Source organism: Coturnix japonica, chromosome 24 (assembly GCF_001577835.2).
Source record: "Coturnix japonica isolate 7356 chromosome 24, Coturnix japonica 2.1, whole genome shotgun sequence".
NCBI classification, from domain to species: domain Eukaryota; kingdom Metazoa; phylum Chordata; class Aves; order Galliformes; family Phasianidae; genus Coturnix; species Coturnix japonica.
The window spans coordinates 2,141,492-2,158,380 of NC_029539.1; the positions used below are offsets into that span (position 1 = coordinate 2,141,492).

Below are 16,889 nucleotides of genomic sequence, written 5' to 3' on the forward strand. Positions count from 1 at the left end.
GGCCGGGGTGGGGGAGCGTGCCGCGATCCCGGCCCCGAGCCGTCGGCGCATGCGCAGTGCGCTGAGCCGGGCCGGTGCCGTGCGGTGCGTTGCGGGGCGGTGGGTGCGGGTCCATCACGCAGCGTTACCGGCCCCGTTGTGCCGCATTGCGGCCCCTTTATTCCATCCCGGGGGCTCCCGTTGTCCCCTCGGGGCTGTACCGGTACCATGAGCTTCTTCGGGTTCGGACAGAGCGCGGAGGTGGAGCTGGTGCTGAGCGATGCCGAGAGCAGGAGGCGGGTGGAGCATAAAACGGAGGAAGGCAAGAAAGAGAAATATTTCCTATTTTATGATGGAGAAACAGTGTCCGGCCGGGTCATCCTCACCTTAAAGCACCCCAACAGGAGGTTGGAGCATCAGGGCATCAAGGTGGAGTTCATCGGGCAGATCGGTGAGTGGCTGTGACATAAAAGTGGGTTATGAGCTGAATCCCCCACGGCCCCGATCCAGGTCGTTATTCCGAACCTCGTAATAAACGTGAAATCCGGCGTCAAACTCCATCCTGCAGGCTCAGGGCTGGGGGCTCACACTGTGTCCATTTGCTTCATGCACAGCTCCATGGCTGTGTATCGCTCTATTGGTCTCTATGCAGCAGCTGCACTCGGGGCTGAGGATGGTAAATCATCCAAAATGATGATGAAAATGGTTTTACTCCCTGTGCATGGCCCTAGTTTGGGTGTGAGCATTTCCTGCTTGCTTAGAAGCTGACACACCCACTGCTGCTGGTTGTAGCATTGCACAGGCCGTGCATGAGACCCACAGCCTCAATAACTCCATGATGTGGCTCTTAGCATCACTATCCATGTGTATGGAACAGCAGCCCTGAGTTAATACAGCACACACAGGCAATGTGTGCTCAGAGCTGCTGTGTCCTTTGGTTCTGCAGTGTGTGCTCGGAGCTTTGCTTCTGCCCTTTGTGCTGGTGAAGGTGTGGAAGCTGCTATTGCTGATGGCGCTCCCTGCGTGCTTTCCATCTCCTTCTGTTCAGGCTCCTGGCTGCCATGAGGTCAGCACGTGTACAAGCTGAATTACCAGCTTGAGATGTGGGATGTGCCATTGGGAGTGCAGCAGTCCCAGTGTTGGAGCACTCAATAGGTTTCAGTTCACCTGCAGTTATTGTGCCAACCAGATGTTGGCAGGTTGTTTTTTACACCTGAATCTCGCTGCTGTTCCTCAACTCTTTCAGTCCATCCCAACAGCCTCTTCTGCACAGCTCAGTGCTGATGGTGAACCCGTGTGTGTGATCTGGTTTTTGCTTTCTCATTGGGATATATCAGATTGGCTGAGGCTTTGCTTTTTGGAAGGGCTGCGTGGGTGTCTTGCATTCACACAGGGCTGGGAAGGGCAGATTTCATTGATGGTTTATGCGTAATACACAGCTGCAAATGCAGATTGCAGAGTTGAAGTTGTCGTTGCTTTGACTTGGAAGTTTGTTTCATGTAGAAGGAACAGCTTGCATTAAAGGAGGAGCTTGTGGGGTAAACTGGAGCAGTGTGACCACATGAGTTGAGTTAGTTTGATCATTGCTCCCAAAGGTGAATGCTCTCCCTTCATTGATGTTTCCCTGTTCTCCAGGGGCTGCTGGACACACACGTTTGGTTGCCATGCACTGAGCACTGCTTTAGTGCAGAATCAGTGAGGATCTGTGCTGTTGTTATTCTCTGGTGTGAATCAGAAGCAAAGCAGCACCAGCTGGAAGCCTCCTAGCACTCCATTTTTGCTCTGTCACTGCTGTTCCATAGAAGCAGCAGTGTTTTTCCTTTCATTATAGTGCCAGTGCCTTTGGCCTTGAGTTTAAGGCTGTGTAGGAAACGATGAGAGCAAATGGCACGAGCTGCTGCTGAGTGTTTGTTGGCCTTGTGTTCTGAATGCATTGCTTTGAATGATGCCTTAAAGCACATGGAAGAGCCAATGTCTTCTGGCTTAAAGGTGATGCAAGCTGTAGGGCTGCTCTCAGTGTAGATGAGCGTGGGAAGGGTTAGCAGCAAATCAAGTCAATACATCAGGAACCTGTGCTGGTGCAGAACAGCTCCTTTCTTATTTCTGGTGTCATGATATCTGAAATCTACATATCCCACTTTGTATTGCTGCTTTAATGTGGACTTGTATCTTCCTAGAGCTCTACTATGACCGAGGAAACCACCATGAGTTTGTGTCCCTGGTGAAAGACCTGGCCCGTCCTGGGGAATTCACTCAGTCACAGATATTTGACTTTGAATTCACACACGTGGAAAAACCTTATGAGTCCTACACGGGGCAGAATGTGAAGTTGAGGTGAGTCTCTTCCCTTTGCTGACCACTGTTCTCGGTTCTGTGCAATGTGCTGATGCTTATTGCGGTGATAATGGAGTGCAGCATCCCTTCCAAAACATCCCTGTGAGTTTATGATGCGACTCCGAGTGAAATCTGGTGCTCTGAATTGTGAAGGGCTGTCTCTGAGGGGTTTTATAAGCATGTAAAGCTCAAAGAAACCTGTTTGGCCCCATTTAAGTGACAAGAGAAATCAGCCCCTTCTGAATCTACCTCATATTTTCCAATTTACTCGGCAATTAAAAAAAAACAGAAGAAATTGTTTGCTTTAGTCCCCAGCAGGGACGTTTTCACCATCGTGTAATCAGTCTTGTTGACTTTAATTGTGCTCTATATGCAAACAGATGCCTTGCTGGTATCTCGCTCGTATGTTGCAAGCTGTATTTCACACCTAAGCGCTCCAGTTGACTTCACATCCAGTAACTGGGTTCAGAGGGTGAGCTGGAAATGGTGAGATCTGCAGCCACTGGAGACTGATGTGATCTTACCTCTTGCAAAACGACACTGGTTTTCCATACATGCTCTACAAGCTCTTATTCAGATCCCCAAAATAACACTTAGGTAATTCAGGCTCACAAATGCACAGAGGCTTCGAAAAGTCATAGTCTGTTATTCCATGTGAAAGTTCCCTTTTGGCTTTGCAACCTGTTGGCTGCTCCGCAAGCCAGGGTACCAGTAAGCTTATTTGGATGGCCCAGTGCAATCTATTCAGCCCCATGTCCTTCCCTGCTTCATCTCCATTGCTGCCTATGCAGCACTAACAGGATGGGGGTTCCCTTGCAGGTATTTCCTCCGAGCGACTGTCAGCCGCAGACTGAACGATGTGGTGAAGGAGATGGACATAGTCGTGCACACTCTGAGCACCTACCCAGAGCTCAACTCCTCTATTAAGATGGAGGTGGGGATTGAGGACTGCCTGCACATTGAGTTTGAGTATAACAAGTCCAAGTAAGTGTCTCATGAGCGGCCAGTGGTGGTGGGGGTTCTGCTAGGGGGAATGCTTGAAGCTCATGTCTTGCATGTGGTCCTCAAATGCACTTTCTTCATGTGCTCCACTTAATGGCTGGGGCCAAGGGTAAGAGCAAAGTGACCTGGTCTGCTCTGCCTTGTTGACTGTGGTGCTTTCTTCCTTCATACATCAGGTATCATTTAAAAGACGTGATTGTTGGTAAGATCTACTTCTTGCTAGTGCGGATCAAGATCAAACACATGGAGATAGATATCATCAAGAGAGAAACGACAGGGACGGGACCCAATGTCTATCACGAGAATGACACAATAGCTAAATATGAGATCATGGATGGTGCCCCTGTGAGAGGTGAGGAAGCAGATGATCCCCTTGAAATCCTTCTCATGTCTTTAAGGGTGGGAATATGAACAGTATTTGCAGCTGAATCTGTGAGCATTGCTGCAGCTCAGGGCAGAAGGTGTTCAAGTTCAGCGCTAGTGGTTTTGCTGGCACTTCTAGCTTGTATTTCCAGGATCACATGCTGATGGTTGTGTGCTCTTTGCAGGGGAGTCCATTCCCATCAGACTCTTTCTGGCTGGCTACGAGCTGACTCCAACAATGAGAGACATCAATAAGAAGTTCTCAGTGCGTTATTACCTCAATTTGGTGCTGATTGACGAGGAAGAGAGACGCTACTTTAAACAGCAGGTGAGAAACGGCTCCTTGGTCCTCCAGGCTTTCAGGAAGGAGACTTTGAGATGCCAGCGTGGGCAAGTTCCCACTGGGTGCGAGCTGTGCTGGGCAGCTTGGTTCATTCAGCCTTTGGGTCTGGGTGGGGTTGGGGGCAGGTCTCACAAGCCTTGACAAGCATTGCTGGATGTGTTGCTGCAGGAGGTGGTGCTTTGGAGGAAAGGAGATATAGTGAGGAAGAGCATGTCCCACCAAGCGGCCATCGCCTCCCAGCGCTTTGAGGGGACGTCCTCGCACACGGAGGCCAAGACCCCCAACCAGCCTGCAGAGAACAACGGGCGGCAGTGAGAGGCCATGCAGAGGAGGGCTGCTGTGAATCCAGCGGGGACAGCAGCGAGGAGGAAGAAAACAACACTTCAGAGACTTCGTGAAAACAAATATCCGTTTTTGAACTCAATTCCTTTCTTCAAAGGACTAGCAGGGTGGGAAGGGGCTGGGAGGGCAGGGTAAGGTGGAGCACTGGTGGTGCAGAGTTGAAGGTACCTCAGTGCTTCCCCATCAACTACATTCCTCGGGTCGGCTGCTTTGAGGCACATCTGGAAGCTGCGGAGCTGCCTGATCTCCTCTTTGCCCCGAGACCCTTTTGGGGTGGCTGCGGGGAGGGAGAGAGCAAGTGAAGGCCAAAGCTGCTGCTGCGGCTCAGCGGTGTGGAGGTTGCTTTGGGACTGCGTGGGATGGGTATCTTTTTCTTGCCTTTCAGAAATCTTCACAAGGGAAAATGACGTGGCATTTGGTTGGAAGGTAGAGGAGGGAGTCGGAGACTGAGGTGCAGCCTACTTGAAGTGGTTTCGTGTTATCCCCTCACTGCCTCCTCTTCCTCTTTGTGTTGGTGGTGGATTCTTTGTCACAAGCAGTTACATAATGCAGTTGAGTCAGGCAGTGCCACGCAGCCACTCTGCTGGTGGAGCATGGGCAGCGGGATGGCTTCTGTGTCCTTATGGGAGCTGCTGGCTGTGTGCTGTGCCAGGGGGAGCTGGGCTGGTTGGTAGGGAGGGAGGCATATGGATCCAGTGGGACATGGAACAGAGAGGTGGCACAGGTTGGGCAGTGCAGTGAGGGTTGGGAGGAGCAGACAGTGGTGCTGGGTGGTTAAGAAGTCGGGGCAGGAGGGCTGCAGGCTGAGAGCAGCGCCTTGTGAGCAGTGTGTGTGGGGCTGCTGCACTCAGCCAGGTCCCATCTGCAGGCCAGAGCATCCTTGAGAGGTCTGGAGCTTTGGTTTTGGGATATTAAATACTATGGGAGTGAGTTTGTACTGCACATGCTGCCCTGCTTGTGCTTTGTGTCCTTGTGACAGAGCAGGCTTTGCAGCAGGGCTGAGAGCAGTGCAGAAACGTGTGTTGTATTTGCTCTCTCACATGCAGAGTGAGGATTGGTAACGCCAGAGAGAGGATGCAGTTGTTTAAGGAGCTCGTGGCTGATGTGTGCTGCTGGATGAGCCAAGCAGCAGCTGGAAGGATGGTGGAGTTCTCATATTCCAGAGGGACATTATTCAGGCCTGAGCTGAAGTCACCAGTGAGGTCTGAGGGTGTGCCTTGAACTGAGAACCTGAATGCAGTTGTGTTGTTGGTTGTTCTTTTTTAAACTCTAAAATAAGCTGCTTTTAGTCTTCAACTAAGTAGAATCATGAGAACATTCCCAGAATGGAATCACTCCTCCGTTACAAATTAGAAATGGCTTTGTAGATTTGATTGAGTTTGGAGAATATCCATCCTGTTTAGATGCCCTTTGTAGAAGCAGGTGGTTGGAGCTCCTACCAGAGAGACAAGCCTGCAATAGATGCTGGGATCGGAGCTCCATCAAGTGGGATTTGGCTGAGTTTCCCTGCAAGTTTGTGGCTCGCTGTGGTTTTGTCCAGCTTCTTTCTGATTCTGGAATGAACCTCCTCTGCCTCTGTCCTACAGCTGGATGTAGAACAGTTGTCTTGCAGCTGGGAAACGGAGGCATCTTCTGCTTTGTTTAGTCGAATGATGCTGGTGGAGGGAATGGGGTCAGGGTGGGAAGGGGAGCTTTTTATGTAATAAGACAGCTACTGTATTTCAGTGATCAATGTGTGTTTCTGCTTGCCAAAGTAAGTTATCTTTTAATCACCATGTGTAAGGTTGTGGTTTTTAGTAGAGCTGGGCAGTCTCGCTCTGTTGTAGAGGACACTAATGAACTCATCTCTGCTGAATGCTCGTGTCACACCATGTTTCTGCTCTGTAATAGTGAAGACGTGACTTGCTCTTCTTTACGTGAGAAGCGTGTGCCATGGGCTGGAGCTGTGAGCTCCTCAGACTGAAGCAAAAGCTGAGACAACCTTGTTACGCCGGGGCAAGGGGTGGCAACGTCTGCAGGTCTGACATGGCAAAGCAATCTGGATGTTACTTTGACACTCTACTCCCCCTCTATGAAGGGGGAACCACCTGCGCTGTGGCAATATACAATCATTGAGAGACAAGCGAAGCTCCTGCAGGAGCCTCAGGGGATAGCAGACTATCATTCCACAGCTAAGCTGAGCACAGCAGCACCCAAACCACCCTTTGCTTACCCTCAGCTCTCCTCCTACGTAAAGCTTTTCCCCCTGTGAATTCCTTTTGATTGTAGGCTATGTGGTATTAAAGAAGCCCCACGGATGAAAATGTCTTTGCATTCCAGGAGTGGTTTGTTTACTGTCTGAACAGCATCAGTACAGTCTGATAATGCACTGTAAGGAGATTTTGATTCATCATCTGTTCATCACAGAATGGCTCGGGTTGGAAGGGATCTTAAAGATCATCCAGTTGTGACTCTCCTTCCATGGGTAGGGTTGAATGCATGAGCCTGTTTGGCTTTTTGTTTTGTTTCTTCCTCCTTTGTGCCTCTTTCCCCGAGCTGCGGAATCACACTTGGGAAATGATCCCCACTTTTACTTAATATAAGAATCGTTGAACCCCATTAGGCCCTCTGTTTGGGGTGGAGCAGATGTGCTGAGCAGATAAGTGGAAGCATAAGAACAAGGTACTATAGGAAAGCACTTCATTAGCACAGTGCGGGGCAGACGCTAATTGAGTTGTGTTCCCCTGAGCTGGATGGTTCTGTGCATTACTTGGGTCATTCCCTCTCTCCTCGGCAGCTTCATGTAGGGAGGAGTGGGCAAGTACTAAACCAAGCAGTGCAACTTGTAATTAAGCCTCTGCTGTGTTTACATGTTTCTTAATTCATCGTCTTTTCAATGGCTGTATTTTAAAACTTGGGTTTGTTTTTTTTTGTCTCTCCAATTAAAAAAGAGCCAGACTTGGCTTTCAAATGCTGTGCGTGAGTTTGTCTGATATGATTTGTGGTGCATGGGATGGTGGTGGTGTTTTTTTATGGTATTAAGGCATTTTTCTTTGCTATGGTCTTTAGAAAATATATCACTGTTGGAAGCTGTGCTGATGGAGGCCACGTAGCTTAAGATTTAGCAGGCTGATTTCTCCTTGCTGATGTCCCTGCTGAAGTTTTGTACCTGCAGGAAGTTAACAGTGATCTGCTTGGCAGCAATTGGGTTAATACACACCAAAATCTTCTTGCTCTAGGCAGAAGCACAGTGACATTAGAACGTCCCACTGCAGTACATGGAACTGCATCCTCAAGGATGTTGCTTTCAAGAGAGAAGCTGCAGAATGTCACCACTGCTAAAATCGAGTAGCTGCAATTGATTCTAAAAGGCTTTATTTAAAAATAAGCAAAAAAAAAAAACCCAAACAACCCAAACAAACAAACAACAGTGTTGGAGTAAGGGACGTAAAGCTTCAAACCATTTGCAGGCTTGTTCTCCTTGCTGTGGTTGAGTAAACTTGAGGATTGTGCTGGTTTAGAAGGAGGCATCAATGGGCTGGGTACAAGCTGTGCTGCCGTCAGTTACTTAATGTGGCTTTTCCTCTTCCAGGCTCAAGACAAAATCAAATTCTTCTGCATTGGAAAGGTAAGGAAGAAAGTGTCATAAGCAGGACTTCCAAGTTGTCTGGTTGAAGGCTGCCCCTCAGAAGGAATGGCACTGAGACCAGAGGAGGAAAAGGCTTTTACCTTGTGTCAGTGGTTGGACAGAAAGACGTTGTCTTGAGAAGAGCATCATGTCCTTTAGGGGCCCCCCATCTGCTTTGTGGGCCAGGTGGTGAGTCTTGATTTCAGAAAGGGGGATGAAACGTTTTGTCATCCGCACAAACTGGACATCCACCTGGCAGGTGATGAGCAGCAAAGGAGCATGGATGAAGAAGGATTTAGCATCCACATAACACATAAGATCTTTGGGGGAAGTAAGGATTTTAAACTGAATCAAATAACCAAGGGACCAATGTATAGTATCTTGTAATGGCACAGCAGCTTTCTCTTGCTGAAGGCTGAAAATCAGAAGCTTCTGGCAGGCCAGTCATTTACATCAATCTTAGCACCATGAGCTAGAAACATACATTTATGTGGTCACAGACAATATAAAACAAAGCTGCAGGTTATATAGCCAGCCTGTCAGCAGTTACTTCCTTATAATTTAGTATGAATAAAACCATAGTTTTCATTGCTATAGACTAAGAGGAGTGTTTGGAGATGTTTGTTCCTCCTGACTCAGAGTTCTGCAACGGATGCAGAACTGACCTCCCTGCCAGGCAGGTCTGAAAATGCAGGGAGATGCATTTTGTTGTGGAAGTAACAGAAGAGTAGAGAAAACAATCAGGATTGGGTTTTCTCTTGATGGAGAAAAAGGTAGGTAGGATAGGGCAGAAGCTTCCAAAGATACGCAGTATAAGAGGCTCCTAACTGCACTGGGTTCAAACACAGAGCTTAAGATGACTGTATTTAGTTTGCTACGTTACCATGGACCATTTGGGGTTCTCTTTTCTGCTGGAGGAATCATAATGAGGATCCTTCTGATCGAACTGTGTGTGATCAGGGTATGCTTCCTTTACAATCTGAAACAAGAATGGGAGATGAATGTGAGACGAGCTCCTGTCAATTAAATGCTGTTGTCAGCAAAGGGTGTGAAATGCCCTTGAGAAAGCTGTGCCTGGACAGACGAGGAATAATGCTGGTGCAAAAGGGAGCCTTGCTTTCTGTGAAATCCATTCTAACAGATATATTTCCTTCCTTTAGATTCCTTGGATGGAAGCCCTGTAGAACAGAATGGATATCAATGGAGCATCATCATCTCTATAGAGAGCCAAGTGGAGGGAACACACGTAACAGAGAAAAACTGGGTACAGGTCTTCATGAAAAAGCTTTCCTGTGCCCTAGGCTTTATACTGCTTTCTTGCAGAGTCAGCACAGTAGAATTTGGTAAATTAGACATCAGTCAGAAACCACAAGTGCAGAGCAATGTTTTGCATGGCTGGAGATGCTCTGAAATGACAGCAAGGTAACAGCGGTGTGGTTTCATTTCTCTGGGGAAAGATGCCAGAGATGCTCGCTGTGATATGTACAATAAGCCTAAATACCCTAAGCCTATTTGCTGCTCTGATTAGACTTCCTTTTGCACTCCTTTGATTGTGAAACAGAAGTAAGGCTAACAAACCATTTGATAACCCACTGATGACTTTTTTCCCCTCCAACACACAGAATGAGGCACTCACCTTGACAATGCCAACGATGCCAGGCTCTTTGCAGTTACTGTGATAGAAGAATGCCTGCTGCCCAAGTTTCATGGCTCTCAGGAAGTTCCTTGCCTGTCAAATTAAAGTGAGAGGCTTTGAGCAATTGATATGATTTCTAGTGATATTTCAGCCTTTGACTTCTGCTTCTTACCTGGTAGTTTCTTACTCCTTCCCAAAAGGTTGTCTGATTGGGCTGAGCCTTCAAGTCTTCAATGCTGAACTGCCAAATGGAATGAACACAAAGGTGAAGTCCAGGAGGCAGTTTGATCTCTGTTGCCTTATGGTCTGTTTTGCTTTAATGTCTGAAGCTCCTTCAGTTAGAGCTCAAACTTCACAAAAATGGTTTTGTTCTCATAGGGCTTAAAGAAAACTCCTCATGAAGGAATGCTGCACCCAGTGTAAGGGCAGAGCATGAAACAGATGGAGTCCCTGCTGCCTAAAGCTAAGCATCCTAAGGAACCAATTTCCTCTTTAGTATCAAACCCCTGTGTTGTCACCCCTAAAGTGAACAGAATTGTCTTGTCCTTTTTTCAGGAAGACAAGTGCTTTTAGAGAAGTACTAAAGACTCAGTAATAGGGTTGATATTACAAATAGTGTTGAAATTCTAAAGTCTGAATTGTTTGATCCCGTAATTCAGCACTCCGGTGCTAATGCTCTGGTTAGGAGTGAAATTGCTTCTATGCTTTGTTGACTTTGCTGAATAAGGATACTAGAATGGGTGTCAGTGCTTACTTTCACATCCACTCCCTTCTCAAGCCTGCTCTCTGGCTCCGATTTCAGAAGCCAATGGCAGTATGTTATCTTGCTTTCCTCTCCACCTGAATCAGATTCTTTTGCCTTTTTCCAGTTCTTCCATCCTGACTTGGAGCCCCCAGCTGGAGGTTTCGTGGACGTTTCCTCTTCCTCCTTATCTTCAGGCTCCTCCTCAGTCTTGGCGATTTTAGCATCAGGCTCCTTTTTATCTTAAAAGAAACGAGGAAGAAAAGACCACTCTGGTAAAATATAATGTTTCCGATATGGGCTGGTGCTGAAACCTGGATGTTACATATAGGATAGTTTCTTTATGTATCACACAGAGGAGCCAAACTGGGTAATTTTCACATCTTATGCCTTAAACATCAGGTAATGCTGCTTTAAGTGCAAGGCTTTTAATTATTTTTGCTTTGTGTTTTCTGCATGTTATCACATCATTTCTATGCCACTAAACTGGGTATACTTCGACCGACCAGCTGTAGCATGCAGGATGTGAAAGCTGTTAATAAATGGATGAGTCACATTTCTTAACCGTCTCATGCTGAGAATACACCACTGTCCCTCTCTTACACCTGCCAGACTTGTCTCAGTCACACATGGATGCTCAGCCCACTTTTACAGAGGAAATGCTGTCTCAAATGCTGTCTCAAAGACACATGGCTTGAAAGACATGATAGTTAGGATGACTGTACTTGCACTGTAGCCCAGAACCTCGTGTAAGAGATACTCAATTAACCAGGACGTAGTACAGACCTGCTACTGCTCCTTTGTCCCTCTTTCTGCTCGGCCAGGGCATCTCTGGGCTCTTTAATTCTCTTCACCAAGAAGCAGCACCTGCTGAATGTAAGGGGGCAGATCGCTGCTTATTGAGTCAAGCTGGAGGAAAAAAAAAAGAAGCTGGGATGGCTGAGAGAATGGAAAAGCTGTGCAGTAAGTGGAGAGAACGTTTCCTCCCTATTGCTCAGTCATTTCCTCTATCAGTGCAAGTGCTGGCACTGGTTGAGGACCACACCCGGGCTCCATCGCTCTGATGGACGTTGGCAGCAGGGCTGCTTTGAGCAGCTGTTGGAGTTAAGTCCCGCAGGCGCTCGGCCTCAGCATGGCCGTTTTCTGCCTGTAAGAGGAGCCGTGCTGTCGGGAAAGCGAAAGCAGCTTCCTTGCATGGCTCAGTGCCTGCCCAGCACGGAGCTTATTGCATGCAAACACCCACAGCTCGGCCGCTCCAACAGCAGCCCCTGGTACAAGTTATGCGGCTCTGGGCGCTTCTCCTCCCCTCTAACCGAGCCACCAACAACTTTCCCACCACCTACACCCACCGTCCCGTCCCATCCCGTGGCTCCGCTCACCAGCTCCGGCCGCGTTCCCCCTAAGGATGCTCACGCCTTGCCCGGAGGAATCGCACCTCCCTCTTACAGTCGGAAGTCTGGAACCGTTATGCAAAAAAAAAGGCCCTGCCCGGTGCTCGCCTCCTTCAGCGTCCAATGCGGGCAGCCCCATCCGACGACTACAACTCCCGGCTGCCGTCGCGCTGTCGCCGCCTCCCGCACCGCCATGGCGTGGAGAGCGGCCCGGAGCCGCGTTATGACCCCGCTGCTGCTGCGGCAACGCGGCATCGCCTCCTGCATCGACCGTAAGGATCCGTGGGGCGAGGACGGCTCCTGCTGCACCAGGGAGGGATGGAGGGATGGAGGGAGACCTAAAGGATCCCGTGACACTTCCCCGTTTAATTGCCCCGGCGTTTAAATGTGACGCGTTAAGGGGAGAAGCCTCAGCAGGGCAGTGCGTTGTTACAGCTTTAGATGCTGTTTCCAAAGAGGTTCTTTTGCTTGCTCGCTTTCTAACATCCTTGAACATCGCACGAGTGTTCCCTTGTGCAGCACAGGCCCAGAGGAGCTGTGCTGTCCCTGCCCCAACCTCAAAGCACGGCAATGAGCAGCCAGAGATGTGTGCACTGCCCAGATCCCAATGGTTCCAGGGAGCAAAGAAATGGGTTTCATAGCGCAGAGTATGAATGATGACCTGCTGGATCTCTTCCTGTTTTTTAATAGCATCTGTGGGTCTGACAGAGGAGCAGAAGGGATTCCAAAAAGTGGCCCTTGATTTTGCTGCCAACGAGATGGCTCCTCATATGGCTGAGTGGGACGAAAAGGTAATTGCTTGTGTTTTAACCCAATCCCAATTACCAAACACTTCAGAGCTTTGGGACTGAGCACTTTCGATGTCTCTGTCTGTCCCAATAGGAAATATTCCCAGTGGAAACAATGCGCAAGGCAGCCCAGCTGGGATTTGGTGGCATCTATGTGAAGCCAGATGTGGGTGGCTCCGGATTGTCACGTCTCGATACCTCCATCATCTTCGAAGCCTTATCGACGGGATGTACCAGCACCACTGCTTACATCAGCATCCACAAGTGAGGATCTGCAGAGAGGTGGATGGTGTCGGTCTGGTTGTATAATGCAGACCCACCTTCCTTCTAGGGCTGTGTTCACATGCACACACTGTAATGCTGCTCCTTCTCTCCTGCTCCAGCATGTGTGCTTGGATGATCGACACCTTTGGCAATGAGGAACAGAGGCACAGGTTCTGCCCATCGCTCTGTAGCATGGAAAAATTTGCTTCTTACTGCCTTACTGAGCCAGGTGAGTGTTTTCCAACAACATCTTCTCCCCTCCCTCACTCCTAGTGAGGTTTTACTACATGTGAATGTCGCCTGGAGCCAGAGGTGGAATGTTTCTTTTCACATTCTCTTGTGCAATCAACCAGAAGTTGATGGTTGGTGAATACTTGTGGTACAGACCCCAGTGGTTCTGGGTATGATTCCTAGGACACCTTAAAGGCTTTGTCTTCAAAGATCTCCTGCTTCATTGGCTGCTCCCTTACCTCCCAAATAGGAAGTGGAAGTGATGCGGCTTCCCTGCTGACCTCAGCTAAGAGGAAAGGGGACACCTATGTCTTGAATGGCTCCAAGGTACCTCTTTGCTCCTCTTAAAGCTGCTGGATGGCACTGCATGCTCAAAGGGTCCTGGGTCTCACCATGCTTTTCATTTCCTACTGTCTCCTTATCTCTGTCATCCTCACAGCATGACACCCTCTGCAGGGCATCCAACAGAGCTTAGCACAGTTGGGTCCCTAAATACCTCCTGGCAGTGGAGTCTTTGTCTCATCACTTCACCCCTCCATTTCATGCCCTGGCTGGCGCTGCAGGCTCTGAGTTAGCATATAGCAGCCAACCCTTTCCTCTTGTACTTTACTGCAGGCTTTCATCAGTGGAGGAGGTGACACGGATGTATACGTTGTTATGTGTCGCACAGGAGGCCCAGGCCCTAAGGGCATCTCCTGTGTGGTGCTGGAGAAGGGGACACCAGGTCTCAGCTTCGGCAAGAAAGAGAAGAAGGTAAGAGCCTTGCTTTTTATTTCCTGTGAGGGAAGAGCAGGACAGAGATGAGTTCATCTGCAAAGCACCGGGAACCTTTTGTTGAATGGGACCAGAATCAGCCACGTCCAATTTTGATGAAGTTTGCACAGTAACGTTCACTTTGCTAAATGAAGGATTTTAATCTCAGAAGTGCTCTGCTCAAATCCACTTCCATTTCTAGCTCAGCACACTGACACCAAACCACACAGACCACAGGCTCTGAGGTGCTCTTAGCAATGAGATCGAGGAGCTGAGAGCAGGCTGAGCATTTCTCTGCTGTGATAAGGATGTGTGCTGCTCCCTGAGCAGTTTGCAAAGCACTTTTTCTTCCAGGTGGGGTGGAACTCCCAGCCAACTCGAGCTGTGATTTTTGAGGACTGTATTGTTCCTGTTGGCAACCGGCTGGGAGCTGAAGGGCAGGGCTTCAACATTGCCATGAAGGGGCTGAATGGAGGCAGGATAAACATTGGTAAGAAAGACAGACAGCAGAGACAAGAGAGAAGTCTTGACTCTCTGCATTAGTTTCATGGTCACTCTGTGTTCTCATTTTCTCCCACCAGCTTCTTGCTCATTAGGAGCTGCTCACGCCTCCGTTCTCCTGGCTCAGGAACATCTCACTGTCCGCAAACAGTTTGGGGAACCCCTAGCAAACAACCAGGTAAACTCCCTACCAGATTTACACTCTGAACAAACAGCTAGAGGGAGACGTCCTCAGTGTGCCAAAGGGAAATCTGAAGGGAGATCAGAGATCAAAGTCAGGAATGTGCTTTTCCATAGTAAGAAAGCACGTCAGGCATGAGACCTGCCTGCAGATAGCGGGGATGTGGTTCAGGGCACAGGGCTCTGTAAAGATGCTGACCTCATTTTTCCTTGTTCCCTGGCAGTACCTGCAGTTCAGGCTGGCAGAGATGGCGACGCGCCTGGTGGCAGCGCGGCTCATGGTGCGCAATGCTGCACGGGCTCTGCAGGATGGAAGGGAAGATGCAGCCGTGCTGTGCTCCATGGCCAAGCTGTTTGCAACCGATGAGTGCTTTGCGGTAGGTTACTCAAAGCTCATTTGGCCTCTTCATTGGAATCTTGGGAGACCTGAGTGTGTTCATTGAGCCTCATTTCAGAACCAGGATGTTTAATGGGACAGAATTCTGCACCCTGTGGAGGCTGCAGTAGTTGTTTCTTCACAGTTCAGGCCTCCTGGCTTTCTATACAACTATTGAGAGGGCCAAGCAAGGACATGGGATAGGCAGCAGAGCATTCAAAGGGTAACACCCATGTTACATGCTGATAACTCCTAATTAGGAAGTGGTCTTTTCTAGACCATTTTTGCTGCCTGTTGTGTTGTATGTCTCGAGTTGATAGATAATGACACATGGAGTCACACCTCAATAGAAATCAAAGCCTTGAACAGATTCCTCAGCTGACTGCCGCTAGGTGGTGATCTGGTGTTTTGGTTTTTCTATCAGTAGCAGCATGGAAACGCAGCAGAACCTGCCTTTATTAAGTCAAGCCTTTCTTGGTTATTTATATGCTGTATTGTTCACATAAATGCACCATGAATGTGAAGCAGCACTTAGGTAACGTGATAGCACTGAGAGCAGCACTGATGGGAACTGAAAGCTCCTTGCTGTCACACCAGACTGCTAAGAGATGAGATGAGGTGACCAGAAGAAAAGACATTGGGTTCTTACCGTGCTTCTGTCTCTGACTTGTCCTCAACACCACGCAAGTCACTTCAGCAGCAACGCTGTCTTCTTAGATCTGTAACCAGGCTCTGCAGATGCACGGGGGCTATGGCTACCTGAAGGATTACGCAGTGCAGCAGTTTGTGCGAGACATCAGAGTCCACCAGATCCTGGAAGGTAAAAGATGCTGTTACTAGCAGGGATTTGGCTGAGCATCAAGAAAGAACAAGCCTTCCAGGCCTTGCCACGTGACTGATTCTAGGGTTTCAGGAGCTGTTTTTGCCCTGTGCTTGAACTACCCTTGGATATCACATGCATCCCACAGCCAAGAGCTCTGCGTGTAAAATCTCCAGCTCTCTGGAGAAGCTGCCATGTACTTGAAGGGTCTTACAGCAGGGGGAGATCTCTGTTATGTCAGTGTTGCCTCCATCCAATTTTATCCAGTGACTCCCACTGACACTCCCCAGCAGTTCCCATTTAGTCTTTGGCTTTCTTTCTCTACCAATGTTTGGGCACAACTGCGTGTGCAATGGCCTTTTCTAATCTCTGTTTGACTTCCTTTCCATTTTGCTGTCCCTTCTTTGAAACCCGTATACATAAAACCAACGCACCGTGTAGGGATGGAAGCTTTAAGTTGTGCCACATAGCAAAGCAGTGAACTCAGCTGTTCACACAGATCCTGTGCAGCTCAGTGCCCATATCAAAGGAAGCACTAGTGCTTATGAAGCTTAAGCAATGTGTTAGCACTTTATAGCTGTATTGCAGCCTGATATCTCAGAAATGCCACCTCAAATGGTTCCCCTGGGGAGGGGTTTTCTGTCCTATAGACTGTAGGTTGGGGAAGAACTTTGTGTGCCCTCATTGAGTGCAGAATCAGACCATCTCTTAACAACCTTTTGCATCTCTGACCCACTGCAGGTACCAATGAGGTGATGAGGATGATTGTGGCCAGGAACCTGTTACAGGGGTGAAGCTGGGAGCTCACCTATAGCCAACAATCTTAACATGGGAGAGGAAAGCAGGATCTGAGCCTGTGCAGCCTGAAGATGTGAATCACAGCTTCAAACGAGGCCTTTATCCCCAAATAATGACTGTGGGCTGCCTGCCATCCATCCTTCGTGGAAGAATAGGGACATGGGAGCTCCAGGTTTGGAGTTAGAATGGCTTGGACCCATTCATCTACCAATTAAACCTTAATTCAAAGGACCTGCTGGCTTTACATACACTCCCATCCTCCTGGATGCTGCAGCCCTCGGATCAAAGCAGCGGGAGCACAAACGTTGGCAAATCCAATTGGAATCAGTAAATCTATGATTGTCAATGGATCAAGCTGTGATCGCTTTGCTCGGGCTGTGGGGTTGAGATTAAAACCAAGTTATACAGCAGGCCCGACCCCACTGACTGACTGGGTGAG

General features: G+C 48.7%; 3 protein-coding genes across 5 annotated transcripts; 2 read left to right on the plus strand and 1 right to left on the minus strand.

Annotated features, from left to right (window-relative positions):
- The first annotated feature begins 34 nt into the window (after positions 1–34).
- Positions 35–7,318, plus strand: VPS26B (VPS26, retromer complex component B). The gene is made up of 6 exons (XM_015883906.2): positions 35–430; positions 2,157–2,313; positions 3,133–3,297; positions 3,492–3,667; positions 3,864–4,006; positions 4,190–7,318. The coding sequence occupies exons 1-6, from the start codon at positions 208–210 to the stop codon at positions 4,334–4,336; spliced, it is 1,011 nt and encodes a 336-aa protein (XP_015739392.1). The 5' UTR covers positions 35–207; the 3' UTR covers positions 4,337–7,318.
- Positions 7,319–7,695: 377 nt separating this feature from the next.
- On the minus strand, positions 7,696–11,843 carry THYN1 (thymocyte nuclear protein 1). Of its 3 annotated transcripts, none has more exons than XM_015883917.1 (8): positions 11,728–11,843; positions 11,135–11,257; positions 10,361–10,590; positions 9,779–9,847; positions 9,607–9,699; positions 8,854–8,949; positions 8,072–8,222; positions 7,696–7,957 (listed from the first exon to the last, which is right to left on the minus strand). In XM_015883917.1, exons 2-8 carry the CDS (start codon positions 11,175–11,177, stop codon positions 7,911–7,913), a joined length of 729 nt encoding a protein of 242 aa, XP_015739403.1. In that variant the 5' UTR covers positions 11,178–11,257; positions 11,728–11,843; the 3' UTR covers positions 7,696–7,910. The 3 variants fall into 3 exon arrangements, with proteins under 3 accessions (XP_015739403.1, XP_015739404.1, XP_015739405.1); XM_015883918.1 differs by having other exon boundaries at positions 11,135–11,218; positions 11,728–11,842; XM_015883919.2 differs by having other exon boundaries at positions 11,135–11,215; positions 11,728–11,838.
- On the plus strand, positions 11,799–16,800 carry ACAD8 (acyl-CoA dehydrogenase family member 8). The gene is made up of 11 exons (XM_015883905.1): positions 11,799–12,011; positions 12,430–12,530; positions 12,622–12,791; positions 12,911–13,020; positions 13,273–13,349; positions 13,638–13,775; positions 14,130–14,265; positions 14,357–14,454; positions 14,681–14,833; positions 15,550–15,652; positions 16,394–16,800. Exons 1-11 carry the CDS (start codon positions 11,816–11,818, stop codon positions 16,444–16,446), a joined length of 1,335 nt encoding a protein of 444 aa, XP_015739391.1. The 5' UTR covers positions 11,799–11,815; the 3' UTR covers positions 16,447–16,800.
- The last annotated feature ends 89 nt before the right edge of the window (positions 16,801–16,889 follow it).